Source organism: Vitis vinifera, chromosome 7 (assembly GCF_030704535.1).
Source record: "Vitis vinifera cultivar Pinot Noir 40024 chromosome 7, ASM3070453v1".
Classification (NCBI taxonomy): Eukaryota; Viridiplantae; Streptophyta; class Magnoliopsida; order Vitales; family Vitaceae; genus Vitis; species Vitis vinifera.
The window spans coordinates 23919146-23935608 of NC_081811.1; the positions used below are offsets into that span (position 1 = coordinate 23919146).

The 16463-nt window shown below is 35.5% G+C and overlaps 2 protein-coding genes across 2 annotated transcripts; both read right to left on the reverse strand.

The window, feature by feature from the left end:
- Positions 1–1286: 1286 nt before the first annotated feature.
- LOC100261064 (ABC transporter G family member 1) lies at positions 1287–11090 on the reverse strand. Its single transcript, XM_059738534.1, has 9 exons — positions 10662–11090; positions 4439–4582; positions 4029–4108; positions 3299–3763; positions 3129–3215; positions 2894–3019; positions 2587–2781; positions 2352–2438; positions 1287–2029 (listed from the first exon to the last, which is right to left on the reverse strand). Exons 1-9 carry the CDS (start codon positions 11011–11013, stop codon positions 1340–1342), a joined length of 2226 nt encoding a protein of 741 aa, XP_059594517.1. The 5' UTR covers positions 11014–11090; the 3' UTR covers positions 1287–1339.
- On the reverse strand, positions 8164–9261 carry LOC132254095 (uncharacterized). Its single transcript, XM_059738533.1, has 2 exons — positions 8766–9261; positions 8164–8658 (listed from the first exon to the last, which is right to left on the reverse strand). Exons 1-2 carry the CDS (start codon positions 9220–9222, stop codon positions 8630–8632), a joined length of 486 nt encoding a protein of 161 aa, XP_059594516.1. The 5' UTR covers positions 9223–9261; the 3' UTR covers positions 8164–8629.
- Positions 11091–16463: the final 5373 nt, after the last annotated feature.

Genomic DNA, 16463 nt, shown 5'->3' on the forward strand with positions numbered 1-16463 from the left:
TGAACAATTATTTTAAAAAGTATTTTTAATATTTAAAAAATAAAAAATTTTAAATATTAAAAAAACTAAAAGTACTTTTTAAAATTATTATCAAATATATTTTTACAATATATTTGATAGTGATTTTATAAAGTATTTATAGTATTTATAATATTTGAAAATTTTTATTTTTAAAGTATTAAAGATGTTATAAACATTTCCTAAAATCATTGTCAAACATACTCTTAATTCACTTAGTAGCCAAATTAACAAATATCTTACAATATCCTAAAGAAATTAATCAAACATTTTGGACACAAAAAGGTTGTTATGGGAACTTTGTCACATGGCATATGGTCTCCTATGCTTCTCAACCGGTTAATATATACTTTTACAAAACGTTTGCTTAAAGTTACCTTTGCATTATTTTGAGCCAGTATTAAAGATGTTATTAACATTTTCTAAAATCATTGTCAAACATACTCTTAATTCATTTAATAGTCAAATTAACAAATATCTTACAATATCCTAAAGAAATTAATCGAACATTTCATTTTGGACACAGAAAGGTTGTTATGGGAACTTTGTCACATGGCATATGGTCTCCTATGCTTCTCAACCGGTTAATATATACTTTTACAAAACGTTTGCTAAAAGCTACCTTTGCATTATTTCGAGCCAAGCTGGGCATTTATTTTGATTCCGAACAAGTTTGGGGGGGTCGAGAAATAATCCTACGATCATGGAGGCACCCAATTGGACACTCAGATTGAGTGCCGAGTCACAGTTGCCAAAGATAGCACGGAGTTGAACCCCTTTGATAGTGACTGCCATGAATACAATTGTAATCTTTTTATTTTTATATCTTTTTGCACCTTATATATTTTGAACTTATTCACCAATAAAAAAAAATAAAAAAAATAAATGCTTCCATTGTCCAAAATATTAGATTTTTCAAATTATACACTCAATTTTACTAATTAACAAAAATAAATTTGTTAGACAATTTTTTCTTATAGTTTGCATACCTTCAAATTAAGTTCCATCCAAAATGTACCTCAGCATCTTATGACTTAGGTGATGTTTGTTTTTTTGACTTTTTACTGAAAACCATTTAGTTTTAGAATTTAAGTTGTTTGTTTTTTTACTTTTTCATGACTTATTATAAATTTTTTATTAAATAGAAAAAGCCAAAATATGTAGTTTTTTCTAAATAAAAAAAATAACATAATGATTTTTTTTATTTTTTAATACTTAATAGAAATAAAATACTACAAAAACAAAAATAAAATACTTAATAGAAGTAAGCTAACCAATAGGAACATCAAAGTACACCACGGACAAGATTATGAAGATCTCACTACATTTTTGCTGCATGTAAATAGGGGGATGACGGGGGATTTTCTATGATTTGCTTGGATTTCTCAGGAGAGGCAACCATCAGATCTTTGATCATGAGCTTAACCTTTTCAACAGTCTTTATAATTCCCAGAAATAGGAGTCGATAGAGAACCACCATCCCAAATAAGATAGCAACATCAACCCACTTAGAGTAACCCGTCTCCACTTGCCAAACGTTCTGCAAGATTTCTTCACCACTAATGGTGGGTGGTCCTCCTGCTTGATTGTTAGGGAATGTTAATCCTTGAAACTCGTTCTTGTAGAAGCCTTGGTTTGCATACTTATGGAAGGCAATGTAGTACATTGGGTATCTCCAAAAAGGCTTAGGAAGATCATTTGGCAATCGGAAGAAGCCCCCGTTCAACATCATCACACCCTGAATTCCTGCGCCTGTTATGATTCCCATGAGGAAGTCTGGCACGATGCTCGCCACAATCATCATTAGGCTCTCAACCAACATCATACATACAAATAGCATCAAAGCAAAGTAGACGAAGTGTTCAAACCCCTTGTGAAGTCCAACAAGGTAATACGCAATTACTCCAGGAATCAAAGAGATCATAAGCAAGTAAGGAATGGAAGAAAACGTGTTCCCCACCACAAATGCGCCAACACCGTAGTGACCATTTAATCTTTCTCGCCCAAATATCTGTTTTTTGATCAGAAAACAAATATATATATTTCAGTTAAATTAACAACATAAAATAGGATGACTAAAACAAACAGTTGGGCATTGACTAACAAAATAAACTAACCTTCATGTCCTCCACAAAAGAAGGGAACCCCCCAATTGCCATGAAAGTCAAGAATGCTGCAACAAACATGAGCATGGATCCTCTAGCCTGGAATTTCGTAAGTGAAATATTTGAGTGTATGTTTTGTGGATAATCATTTGGAAACCATAAATTCATGTAATTTTCTCTTCATATATAATAATATTTAATATTATTTGTAGGACAAAATAAACTAACCTTCATGTCCTCCACAAAAGAAGGGAACCCCCCAATTGCCATGAAAGTCAAGAATGCTGCAACAAACATGAGCATGGATCCTCTAGCCTGGAATTTCGTAAGTGAAATATTTGAGTGTATGTTTTGTGGATAATCATTTGGAAACCATAAATTCATGTAATTTTCTCTTCATATATAATAATATTTAATATTATTTGTAGGACATAAATGGATTCGTCCATCCTTGTTGAGTTACCTGAATTGAGCCATAGCTGAAGCCAATATCATAGAAGATAGTTCCCACACATAAACACAACGCAATATAGATTGCAAGACGGAGCCAGTAATAGCCTAGATCACGGTACATGTTCACAGAGGATCTCCTAGTAAGAACAAGGCACTGGGTAATGAAGCTAGCCTGGCTTCCCTTTTTCTCAAGTAGTCCTCCTTTCTACAAGACAAAAATCCATTACCCACTGAGTGTTGAGCTCTACATAAACCATCTAAATTGTACACAAATCTATATTAACCAAAAAAATGGCAGCATTTAATAATTTGCATACCAGTTGGCAGATCTCATATACCCGGCACTGAACTTGTTGGCAAATCTCAGATGACTTGTAGGACTTTATGAGAGTGTTAATGGCTTCTTCCGTGTTGGTGGTGCCACCATGCCCTTGTTCAGTATCCTAATTAATGACAGTATCCATAGTATTTATTAGATTTTGAAGAGTGGATGATCAGTAACTTCAAGGGCAGTCAAATAATATCTTACTCAGAATAAGGAAGAATACTTACCGAGTCGAAGTCCTTGTTTATGGTTCTAAGGTAGTGATCAGATGGGTTTCTCAGAGCCGGGCATGGGAAGCCATTCGAATCAAAAAACTGAAAAGAAAATTGAATAGGAATAAATAGAAGATAAAGTGATGGGTGCAATGAAGCAGAACCGAAGAGGCTATATGTAGTACCTCTTTTGCCATTGAAGCAGAACCGAAGTATACCGTTTTACCAGAAGAGAGAAGACACAGATTGTGAAAGACCTCAAAAACTTCACTGCTAGGTTGATGGATTGATGCAACAACAGTTATTCCATCATGACGAGCAAGCTTAACGATGCGGCTCATAACATGGTAAGAAGCTGCACTGTCTAGCCCACTGGTAGGCTCATCCAGAAAGAGGAGCCTGGGGCGTGTCAGGATTTCAATGCAAATGCTAACCCTCCTCTTTTGTCCACCACTAAGGCCTTTTACGCTCCACCCTCCTATTCTAGTGTTCATGGCATCTTGCAACCCCATTTCTCTTATTGTCATTTCAGCTCTTTCCTTCTTTTCAGATCTGGACATGGAGTCTGGCAGTTGGAGCTGCGCAGAGTAGTACACAGCTTCCCTTACGGTTAATGTGGTCATCAGAGTATCATCTTGAGTCACATAGGCCTACGTTGTGGGAATCCAGGAAAGACATCAGTTGCGTTGCAGGAAGAGCCACGGAAGCAAAGAGAAAAAAATATTCAGAAAAAAGTAAGAAGAAATATTAAAATGCCTTTTTAAAACAAAATTGGTGATGAAGGTTTGAAAAATATGTATTTTTTTTAATAATTTATTTCCTTTCCTCAACAAAAATATTTTTAAACTTTTTCTTATCTTTTTATTTTCTAATAGTTTTTTTCTTCATATTTTTCATTTTTATCCTCTTTCTTACCGAAGTTCCAAAAGCAAGTCTCTGTTTGCTACCATTGACAAGAATCTCCCCAGACTGCCTTGTGTTTGAAGCTAATCTCCCTGCAATAATAAGCAAATTTTTAGCAGGTACTCTTTCATTTCTGAAACAATCGGGGTCAACTTAAAACATTTCATGATCTCAATCACTTTCCAACCCCAGATTCAACATTAAAAGTCCACAAGAATTTGTCAAACAAACAAACGAAAATACAGAAAGACAGCAAGATTATCCAGCTAATTAGTCCTTAAACAATACAAGTTCAGATTGGCCAACTGCATGGAAAACTATAATTATATTGTTCTATTTCCTCATTGCATGCGTGAAAAGAGAAGGGAAAGCCCTGCCAAGTCTGAACACAAATATTTATGACTAGTTGCATTGTTACGTACCTGCCAACGCATCAAGAAGAGTTGACTTGCCACAACCAGAAGGACCCATGATGGCCAATACCTCACCCGGCTGAGCATACCCGGCTAGCCCCTGAAGGATTGCCCGGCGTCCACTTTCGTCGTCAGAGACAGTCACCCACAGGTGATAACAAAATTTCATGTCTTCTCCATTAACACCAAAACACACATATAGAATATATTCAACAATTAATCTTTAGATAGGAACCAACCTGAATCCATTTTGACGCTTTTGATGAAGACGGTATGGATCTTCTAAGGCTGATGGAGGGCACCACCTTTCTCTGAATTCTCTCAGGCAATGGGAGCGGGAGAGAGAGCGGTTTAGTTCTTTCAAAAGGATGTGATCATTACAAAAGACACAAGCCAAAGCCCTTTTATACCCTCCTGCCTTAGGGACCATACCCATTGGTTATTGGGCCTCACAGGCCTTAGGCCCATCATCTAAAGCCCGTGATGGCATTGGGCTCTACACATTAGGTGGCCCATACTCAAGATTAAATCATAAATTGCATGCGAAAAGATAGATTAATCCTGGACAATGTTTAATATATTGTCGGTCCACATTTATTCTATCAATCTCCCACTTGGACCACATATATATTACAAACAATGTTCATGATAATACTTTATTGAGCTCATCTTTGCTATCTTATTCAAAATATCCTTAAACAATCCGGTCTACTAATTATGCTAACATAGGATTAAAGCGGCCTTGGTTAATCATAATTATAACTTGACCTATCATCAATCACAACATTAACAAAATTAGCAACATGGATCAAGTATGGATGTGTAGCATGGAAATTACATAGAATATGATTTTTAATATGTCTATTTCCAATTGGTCTTATTTTACAACTAAAAGATAGTCAAATAACACTTTCAACACTTGATGCTAAACTGCTTCTGAAAGTCATCATTTCAATTCAGAGTGTTCAAATACAATAGTCTTTAAAATCAAAGTCTGTACAGATAACACAACATAATATCACATCAAGAAAATAAACACAATATCTAAATACAAACTCCCACTATTCTGACACATCATCAATGTGTACAACACCCATATGTGTGACGTGCTCATGATATACTTTGGGTGGCAAACCCTTAGTGAGTGGATCAGCAATCATGGAGTTTGTACTTATGTGTTCAATCGATACTTGAAGACTCTGAACTCTCTCTTTCACAACCAAGAACTTGATGTCAATGTGTTTGGACTTTGACGAACTTCGGTTGTTCTTAGAATATAATTCTGCGGCCTTATTATCATAGTTGATTCTCAATGGTTTCTCAACCCCATCAACTATTCGTAATTGAGTGACAAAATTCCGCAGCCATATCCCATGGTTTGATGCTTCGTAACAAGCTATGAATTCTGCCTCCATGGTGGAAGAAGCAACAAGTGTTTGTTTAACACTTTTCCATGAAACTGCTCCTCCAGCTAACATGAAGATGTAGCTTGAAGTGGATCTCCTACTATCAAGACATCCCGCGAAATCGGAATCCGAATATCCCACGATCTCTAAGTGACTTGATCTACGGTATGTGAGCATGTAATCTTTAGTTCTTTGTAAATACCGCATAACCCGTTTTGCCTTTTTCCAATGATCCATACCTGGGTTACTTAAATATCTGCCTAACATTCCAACAATGTACCCAATATCCGGACGCGTACAAACTTGTGCATACATGAGACTTCCTACTGCCGAGGCATAGGGAAATCTCTCCATATCTTTCTTCTCAAGTTCATTTTTCGGACATTGGTGCAAACTAAACTTATCGCCTTTTGCTACAGGCGTGTCTCCTGGTGCACAATTGCTCTTGCCAAATCTACTCAACACCTTATCGATGTAGGCCTTTTGTGATAACCCAAGTATACCTCTTGAACGATCCCTATGGATCTGTATACCCAACACAAAAGATGCATTACCAAGATCCTTCATGTCAAATTTACTAGACAGAAATCGCTTGGTTTCATGCAAAAGTCCCACATCACTGCTTGCAAGTAGAATATCATCAACATATAACACCAAGATAATGAATTTGCTCCCACTGAACTTAAGGTATATGCATTGATCAACAGTGTTCTCTTTAAAACCAAATGAAGTAATCACTTGATCAAACTTTCGGTACCATTGTCGGGATGCTTGCTTTAAACCATATATGGACCTTTTTAATCTGCATACAAGTTGCTTTGAATCTTTAGACTCAAAGTTCTCCGGTTGCACCATGTATATTGTCTCATCAATGTTGCCATTAAGAAACGCAGTTTTAACGTCCATTTGATGTAGCTCTAAATCATAATGAGCTACAAGTGCCATGATGATTCTAAAGGAGTCCTTTGATGAAACTGGTGAAAATGTCTCCTTATAATCAATGCCTTCCTTTTGAGTGAAACCTTTTGCAACTAGGCGTGCCTTATACCTAACAATATTGCCTTTTGAATCCCGCTTGGTTTTAAAAATCCATTTACAACCAATCGGTTTTACACCTTTAGGCAACTCTACTAGGTCCCAAACACCATTGTCTTTCATTGATTTCATCTCATCCTTCATGACTTCTATCCACTTTTCAGAATTAGAACTTTGTTTGACTTGACTTACTGAAATTGGATCGTCTTCCAGACCCATGTCAAACTCATGTTCTTGGAAATATACAACATAATCATCTGAAATTGTACTTCTCCTTTCTCTAGTGGATCTCCTTAGTGGCACTTGTACTTGAGGTTCTTGAGGTTGTTGAGTTACCTCTTGATGAACTTGAATCGGTTCCATAACTTGAGCAGGAGGAATCTCAGGTGTGTCTTGAATCCCTGTTATCGACTGTACATTCTGAATAGTGTCATTAAACATAATATGACCATGTCCAGTCGCAATAATAGGAATATTAACAAATTCCTCTTCAAAGACCACCTTTCTTAATGGCTCTCTCCCACTTAACTCAACATCCTCAATGAACTTAGCATTGCCCGTTTCAAAGAAGGATCTAGTTGAGGGATCATAAAATTTGAAACCTCTTGACCTTTCAGAATACCCTACAAAGTAGCAGCTCACTGTTCTGGAGTCCAATTTCTTTTCATTTGGCTTGTAAGGCCTAGCTTCAGCTGGACAACCCCAGACATGCAAGTGCCTAATACTAGGTTTCTTGCTAGTCCATAACTCATATGGGGTTTTGGCTACTGCTTTGCTTGGTACTCTATTCAAAATATAAACTGCAGTTTTAATGGCTTCGCCCCAAAGTGATTCTGGTAAGGTGGAATGACTGATCATACTTCTTACCATATCCTTAAGAGTACGGTTTCGTCTCTCTGCTACACCATTTTGGCTTGGAGTCCCTGGCATGGTGTACTGAGGAACGATACCACACTCCATCAAATATTTGGCGAATGGCCCTGGACGTTGTTCACCTGATCCGTCATATCTACCATAGTATTCACCTCCACGGTCAGATCTGACGGCTTTTATTTTCTTACTTAGTTGGTTCTCAACTTCAGCTTTGAAATTCTTGAAAACATCCAATGACTGAGACTTTTCATTAATCAAATAAAGATAGTCATAACGCGAGTAATCGTCAATGAAAGTGATAAAATATTGTTGTCCATTCCAAGAAGGGGTTGGAAATGGACCACAAATGTCTGTATGTATCAATTCCAAGACGTCACTGCACCTATTAGCATTCTTTTTCCTCATATTTGTTTGTTTTCCCTTAATGCACTCTATACAGACTTGAAAGTCTGAGAAATCAAGTGGATCAAGAATTCCTTCTAACACAAGCCTTTGAATTTGTTGATTTGAAATATGACCCAAACGCTTGTGCCATAACATTGATGAATTCTCATTCATTAATTTTCGCTTAATGCCATAATTACTTGAATGCAAGGTTTCATTTCCATTAGTGGCCTTTATGTTCAATTTATATAGTTTGTCTGTTAGACTACCTATACCAATAATATTTGAATTTAGATAAAGACTAACCATTCCATTTCCAAATGAACAACAATATCCAAATTTGTCCAAACATGAAACAGAAATTAAATTCCGTCTAAACGACGGTACTACAAAAGTCTCTTCCAAATCCAATGTACATCCAGAGTCTAACTGTAATCTGAAAAGACCAATAGCCTTGACTGCAGCCTTGTTGCCATTTCCCACATAGATGTATCTTTCACCATCAATTGGCATTCGGCTCCTTAGGCAACCCTGCATAGTGACACTTATGTGAGTAGTTGCACCCGTATCTATCCACCAAGTGTCAGTAGGCACTACAGCTAAATTAATTTCTGAACAAACAAAGTTGAGAAGTGTACCTTTCTTTTCACGCCAAGCAGCGTATTTGGTACATGTCTTCTTCATATGACCAGCCTTCTTGTAAAAGAAACAAGTGATCTCCTTATCTTGTTTCTTTTGCTCCTTTTGCTTTGATGTCCCAGAAACTGCAGTTTGTTTTCCTTTATTGTCCCTCTTTCTTTTCTTGTTGGTACCAAATCCCTGAGATGTGGAAGCCAAGTGAGCACTTTCTATCTTTTCTTGCTTCAATCTCTCTTCCTCTTGCACACATTGAGCAATAAGCTCATTCAAAGTCCATTTTTCCTTTTGTGTATTGTAACTGATTTTGAATGGACTGAATTGTGTAGGCAGAGAGATCAAGACCAAGTGCACGAGTATGTCTTCCGACAACTCTAACTTTAGTGCCTTGACTCTCGTCACAAGATTAGACATTTCCATAATGTACTCCCTGATATTCTCTTTCCCTTTATACCGCATAGAGACAAGCTTACTAAGAATAGTGCTTGTTTCAACCTTTTCGTTTGCAGCGAATCAGTTTGCTATTTGGTCCAAGAATGCCTTGGCTTGGGTTTCCTCAGGTATTGCACCCCTTATTGCTTCTGGAATTGAGTGCTTCATAATCATTAGACTCATGCGATTAGATCGCTCCCATTTTTCCATAGTAGACCTTTGCTCAGCAGTGCTGGCACTAGTAAGATCTGAAGGGCGATCCTCCCTTAATGCAAAGTCTAAATCCATGCACCCGAGCACAATTATAACGTGCTCTTTCCATTTCTTGAAGTTTGTGCCATTAAGCACAGGAATGTTATTCACATTTGCAGATATAGAAGATGCTGAATTCATAATAATAAAGCTCACAATTAGTCAAATAAGCATCATACATACATGAATAAATAAACATCATGCAAGATACCCAGCACAAACATTAATATTCAGTCTTTGGACAAAAATATTAACTTGTAATTGATATCCTTATACAAAATTAATTCATAAATATTGACAATAAAACCGAAAAACAATATGTTTGTCTTTGGACTAACATATCGAATGCAAGATAAACATTATATGTCATATATTTATGACTACTTTATCTATTATTATTTCAAAATAATCTTCCTTTGGGCCGATTATTTTAAATAACAATAATATGTTTACATATTATAAAATAAATAAATTATATAATACAAGTCACTTTGGCAACCGACATACACAATTCATTTATTTTAAAATATAAAACACAAATGTAATAAGAAATGGTAAATTCTCTATATTTAACATAGTAAAGAGAAGAGAATACAAAAATTTATCAAAATCATGATGATTTATGGTATAAAATCATATGTAAACACAAAGTTCTCATAGCTCAGTTCGGTTGAGCACAAGGCTTCCAACCATGTGGTCGTGGGTTCGAGCCCCATTGGTGGCCTTATTCATTTTTCCAACCTTTTTTTTTTTTTTTTTAATAAAAAAAAAACCTCCAACAGCAGTGCACCCTAAATGGTGCTGGAGACGATGCCGGAAGTGGCACCTCAGAGCACGCCCCCGGAACGGCAGCCTCCCTGCAGCGCGCACCCAGCGCGCACCCAGCGCGCACGCAGCGCGCACGCAGCGCGCACCCAGCGCGCACCCAGCGCGCACCCAGCGCGCACCCAGCGCGCACGCAGCGCGCACCCAGCGCGCACCCAGCGCGCACGCAGCGCGCACCCAGCGCGCACGCAGCGCGCACCCAGCGCATACCCATTGGTTATTGGGCCTCACGGGCCTTAGGCCCATCATCTAAAGCCCGTGATGGCATTGGGCTCTACACATTAGGTGGCCCATACTCAAGATTAAATCATAAATTGCATGGGAAAAGATAGATTAATCCTGGACAATGTTTAATATATTGTCGGTCCACATTTATTCTATCAACAGGTCCTTCCATGTCAAGAATACGTCGTTGAGGCCAATATCATTGCACGTAAAGAAGTTCTCGACTCCATTGTGTTGTAAACCTAATTCCGTTTGTAGTGACGTAGTAAGGTTGGATTCAATTCTTAGGGAGGGAAGTTCATGGATATCTGAATGTGGAGGTTGTCCAGTATTATCAGATATGGAAGCAACGCTGAAAGGAAACAGCCTTCCCATGGTGGAAGACCTGTCTTCCTCAGAAACTATGCTCCCAGTCTCCAGATCATCAACTCTCTCACTCTTCATGGCCTCTTTTAGAGGCGATGTAGTTGGGCTCGAACCTGGCGCCCATCTGGGCACATAAACTTGAGACTCCATGGGAGTAGTACTCAAGATTCAAGCGCAACAACAAAGGGGATCTAGACTAGAGTAACGGGACCTTATGTTTTCACTGGCCTGCGAGGTGTTGCAGCTCTATGGGAACTAGGACCACTATTTATAAACAAATTTGGAAGCACGATATCCGGTGAGATAAGGGCTATTTGGCTGAGCTTTGACCCAAAATAATGCTTTTAAAAAAAAAATCCAAAAAATAAAGTGGTTTTGAAAATAATGCCCGAACTAATGCGTCTGTGCCACATAAGCTGCCACGTCATAAAACCGTAGTTACCAACTACGGTTTTATTTTTCTAAAGTGTTTAGAAACCGTAGTTACCAACCACGGTTTTAATTTAAAATGGTCAAAGCCGCAGTTGGTGACTACGGCTTTAACTTTCCTTTTACCTTTTACCTTTTCCCCTTTCCCGATTACACATTTCACTTTCCCAAATTCAAACCTTCCTATTTTTCCCAATTCAAATATATTATTTAAAAATATCTTTGACATACCATTAACTTTGAAGTTCTTCTGGGTGACTTCATCCTGAAGTTCTGCCATTGCTCTCCCTTTGACGTGTTCTTCAAACTCAATTCATATACCTATATATATGGATAATAATAAATTTTTATGCAAGGCTTCTCAATGTGACAGATTGTACAAATAAGGCTGGAATTTCTACTTTATCAGTTACGAATGGAATTATTGTCACTTAAGGAAAATTTAAAATTTCCCTTTGACGATTACAAACTTCCTTTCTTAATGATTCTCTTCCATCTTCTCGTGTGAATCAAAAATCATGGATGGAAAACTGTTTGGATTTTAGAATGATTAAGGAAACATTCTTATTTGTTTGAAATGATTCTGAAATATTCCTCTGTCCTGTTTTTTTATAAGAGAAATGGTTGTCCAGCAAGAAAAGCCAGATATAGAAAATCCAGCTTGGGAAATCACCCCTACTTTCTCCTAACAAGATTTGTTTCATAATTCAATGGCTGGGAATTCATTTTCATGGTCTAAAACGAACTTTCACACCAATCCAGCCTTGTGGGTGGGTGTTTAATGATTTTGCCTCTAAAGGGTCTGAAACAAATTTTACCTAAAAAATTCATGAAATTCTGTTTGATCCCAAATAAACCAGGCTGGACTCCACTGGCCTTGAATCACTAGGGGTTGAGGTTTTGGCTTTCATTCCTTTTTGGGATTTTACATACATAGTCCAAGAATTGGGGTAAATACATAACTATCATTGGTTTTAAATTTTGTCTGTTTTTACGTTTATAAATTTATTCTATTAATAAAATTTATCTTTTAAAGAAATTTCATGTGAAAATATTTTAGGTAGGTGAGTTTAATAATTCTCTAAAAACTAAATTTTATTATTTAAAAAATATTTTATAAAGTGCTAACTGATTAAATATATTTGCACTAAACTTGAAGGAGTGTAAATGAAATTTGACAATAATTTCCGTATATTAATTGTCTATACTTTCAATGTGATATGCCCTATGATTCACAAGTCTCAAAGGGTTTATTTGAGGCAAGTGTTTAGATGAAAGTAAGTCAAGAATTTCCTTAATGAAATCTATGGAGTAACTTTTAGGGTGTACGTTCTCTCCTCTTTCACTTTCTTAAGTTTAAAACACAAAAAAATAAAAAATAAAATCAAATTTCCTTCTATTTCAGATCTCCTTTTTCTGATTTCTCCCATAAAAACCATTACAAATCTTCTGAAGTATTAATGTGAATGCATGGTAACTAGTTTGGCATGGGAATGGGGAATAATGGAGATGGGGATGGGAATGGTCCTCCAGGGAGAGAAAATCCAAATATAAGAATTGCAACTACTTTTATCTAGTGATGAAAAAAACGGATATTATCTTCGAAATATCGGCCATATTTTGGATGTCAAAGGTGGATGAAACGATTTTGGCCATCGAGAGGAATTTCGGTAAATATCGGCTTTTGTTTTTATTAGCTATAAATGTTCCCTTGAAAATAAAAAATAGTTATTTACTCATATGTTTTATTTGTATTACATGAGGAAAATTTTATACATAAATCTTATAATTATTAATAAAAAAATAATAGCAAAGACCTTTTATGAGCAATGTTTTATGTCGAAAAATTCACGTTTTTCAACAGTTTTTTTATTGGATTAATTTATTTTATTATTCAACAAATTGATAACCATTTAAGACAAATTGTTGATTTTATTTTCCTTCCATTTTTCCTTACATTTAGTAATTTGGACATTTCCCTGTTAAGCTATGACATTATGCCTTTTGACAAATTGGGCCTACTTTGAGCATATTATTCTTTATTCATATAATTATTTTTATTCTGCTAATGGATATGTTTTGTATATCAGACCATTGAAAGCAGTCCGAGCTAATGGATATGTTTTAATGTCGAAATTGATTTCTAGTGAATTCAAAATCCGAGTAATTTTTTCATTAATATATTTTGTTCTATTTTTTATTAATTTCATTTTTTCATTAATCAACTATTGACTTTTATGTTGGCATCAATTTTATTAAAATTAAAATCAATTTTATTAAAATTAAAATCAATTTTATTAAAATTAAAATCAATTTTATTAAAATTAAAATTAATATTCAATAGTTATAAATTAAAATTAAATTTAATATTAATTTATAAATAATTTTTTTTCCCTATATTTAAAATTAATATTAAATGGATTTATAAAATGTTTATTTGTTTGCATTTTTTATATTCAAATAATGTTTATATATATATATATATATATATATACAAATGATTTTTTTTTATAATTGTATATTTGATATTTTATTAATATATTTTTTGTGGTGGGTTACTTTTATTTTATTTTGAGTTTTTAACTTTTTTTTTAATTTTTTTAATCAAATATCAAGTGATTCATGGATAATAACATAATTATTTAAATTATATATTATTTAATACTTGATAATATTCAATTTTATTTTAATATATGATATTTTATTAAAAAAAATTTGGGCGATTATTTTTTATTTAATTTTAAGATTATTGTAATTGTTTAACTCAAAATTTATTGATTTATAACCCACTATCTAAGTTTTGAATTAAACTTCTATAAAACATTTATCTATGATTATATTTGTATCATAGATAGCTATTTAAATTAAAAATTTATTATTATTAAGTGATTTATATTTTTCCCCCCTAATGCGTAAGAAGGTGTTTTATTATATAATTTTGTATTCACATGTTAAAAGATTATACGCAATTTCTTTTGCTATTATTTTCATTAATTATTAAACCATTTGATATTGTATTTTTTGTAGGTAAATCATGTCTGAGTGTATTGTTCCTGTTATTTGCTTTTATAAAGGAAAAATGTTGAGGACAGAAACAGATGTAAAGTATATTGGGGATGAAGCTGTAATTGTGCCTTTGGATGTGCCTGTTAGTGCAACCTACGAACACTTGTTATCTATGATATACTCGAGAACTGGCATTGACAAAAAACAATTTCAAGTAGTCCTCAACTGTCGGTATCCTTTAAAAAGGGAAAATAGGTTCCAACCTTGTCCAATATGGGATGATAATAGTTTATCTCAAATGTTGAAATTGGTTAACACATTTGGAATGAACGAAATTGAATTATATATTGAACAAGTGCCAGTACAACCACGGGTGAGAGGGCAATTATTGGGTAACTTCACACAATTATTACTCGGACAAAATGATAATGTTGAGGAATTTGAGTATGGTTGTGGACCTAGTAGTGCCCCTGTTGCAATGACTTATGAGTGTAGAGCAGATGAAGATGAAGATGAAGAAGAATGTGAATCCCAAGAAGGTGATGATCAAAGTGAGAGAGCAGAAGATATTCAACATGATGACGATAGGGTGTTTGAAGTTATTGATGAGGAAAACAATAATGTTAATGTTGTTTCATCTTTCTTAGCTCTTCACGAAGCAATGGAAGGTGAACAAGGGAGATATGTCTTTGTGGATGGGGAAGGTTGTGATATGTCAAATAACCCAGATCCTGAGGACCCAATAGAGTTTTCCCCTGTTCAGTATCACTCGGCACCATCATTGCAGTTTGAAAATGTAGAAAACATTGGTAATGCCGTTTCAAGTGTCTGGACGCCATGGGGGAACACTAATATTGGAAACTCGGGTGGAGAGTTCATGGTTGGCCAAGTTTTTAATTCAAAAGCAGATTTACAACATGCTGCGAAGTTGTACTCTATTAGTGCACATCAAGAGTACGTTGTTGTTGAGTCAACTACAAAGTTGTTAGTCTTAAGATGCAAGAAGGCTAAGCAATCTCAATGTCCATGGAAACTCCGTGCTATGGTTGTAAAAGGTACAACTTCATTTGCAATCAATAAATACAACGGTCCGCACAAATGTGTCAATCCTTGCTTGAATCGGGACCATCAACAATTAGATTCCAACTTGATTGCTGCTCATATCCAAGGAATGATTAAGGCACAATTCACATTGTCAGTGGCTGCTATTCAAGCAAGTATTGTGGAGAAATTTGGATACCAAATATCATACAAAAAGGCATCTAAAGCGAAGCTTAAAGCTCTTACAAACTTATTTGGTGATTTTTATAAGTCATATGCAGAGCTGCCATAGTTTTTCATTGCCTTAGAGCAGGCAAATCCAGGATGTGTTGTTATTTCAAAAACATTTCGTGGTATTATGGAGAATACAGAGATATTTCAGCGAGTTTTTTGGGCATTTCATCCATCTATTGAAGGATTCAAGCATTGTCGGCCTGTACTCAGTATTGATGGTACACATTTGTATGGCAAGTATAAAGGCACTTTAATGATTGCTATGGGTTGTGATGGAAATAATCAGTTATTCCCATTGGCTTTTGCCCTAACAGAGGGCGAGAATATTGATAGTTGGGGCTGGTTTTTGACATGTATTAGAACCAGAGTAACTCATAGGAGGGGGCTTTATGTTATATCAGATCGACATCCAGGCATTATGACTGCAATGAGCGATGTTCATCTTGGTTGGTCTGAGCCATATGCATATCATAGGGTTTGTATGCGTCATCTTGCCAGTAATTTTATGACTCGATTCAAGGATAAAATATTGAAAAATCTGATGTGCAGAGCAGCCTTAGCAACCAAGATTGAAAAATTCAATAAACATATGAACACAATTGGGAGGATTAATGCAGCCGCACAACAATGGTTGGAAGCAATCCCTTTTGAGAAATGGGCGCTCTCTCATGACGGAGGTCGAAGGTATGGCATCATGACTACAAACATGTCGGAGGTGTTCAATAGTGTGCTTAAAGGGGCTCGTAGCTTACCCATAACTGCTTTGGTTCAATTGACATTTTTTCGGCTAAATAGTTACTTTGTTGTGAGAATGGAACAAGGTGCTAATCGACTTGCTTCAAATGAGGAATACACTCCATATGTTGATGCTAAGATTAAGGCAAATGTGG

What these genes read in the sequence shown, in the direction of transcription:
- LOC132254095 (XM_059738533.1), bottom strand. Translation starts at nt 9,222, where the DNA reads ATGCGGTATAAAGGGAAAGAGAATATCAGGGAGTACATTATGGAAATG. An exon ending in TGCTTGGCGTGAAAAGAAAG is followed by an intron (nt 8,659 to 8,765) that starts GTACACTTCTCA and finishes GTCACTATGCAG; the next exon opens with GGTTGCCTAAGGAGCCGAAT.
- LOC100261064 (XM_059738534.1), bottom strand. Translation starts at nt 11,013, where the DNA reads ATGGAGTCTCAAGTTTATGTGCCCAGATGGGCGCCAGGTTCGAGCCCA. An exon ending in TATATGAGATCTGCCAACTG is followed by an intron (nt 2,782 to 2,893) that starts GTATGCAAATTA and finishes TTTGTCTTGTAG; the next exon opens with AAAGGAGGACTACTTGAGAA. An exon ending in TCAGCTATGGCTCAATTCAG is followed by an intron (nt 2,439 to 2,586) that starts GTAACTCAACAA and finishes ACGAAATTCCAG; the next exon opens with GCTAGAGGATCCATGCTCAT.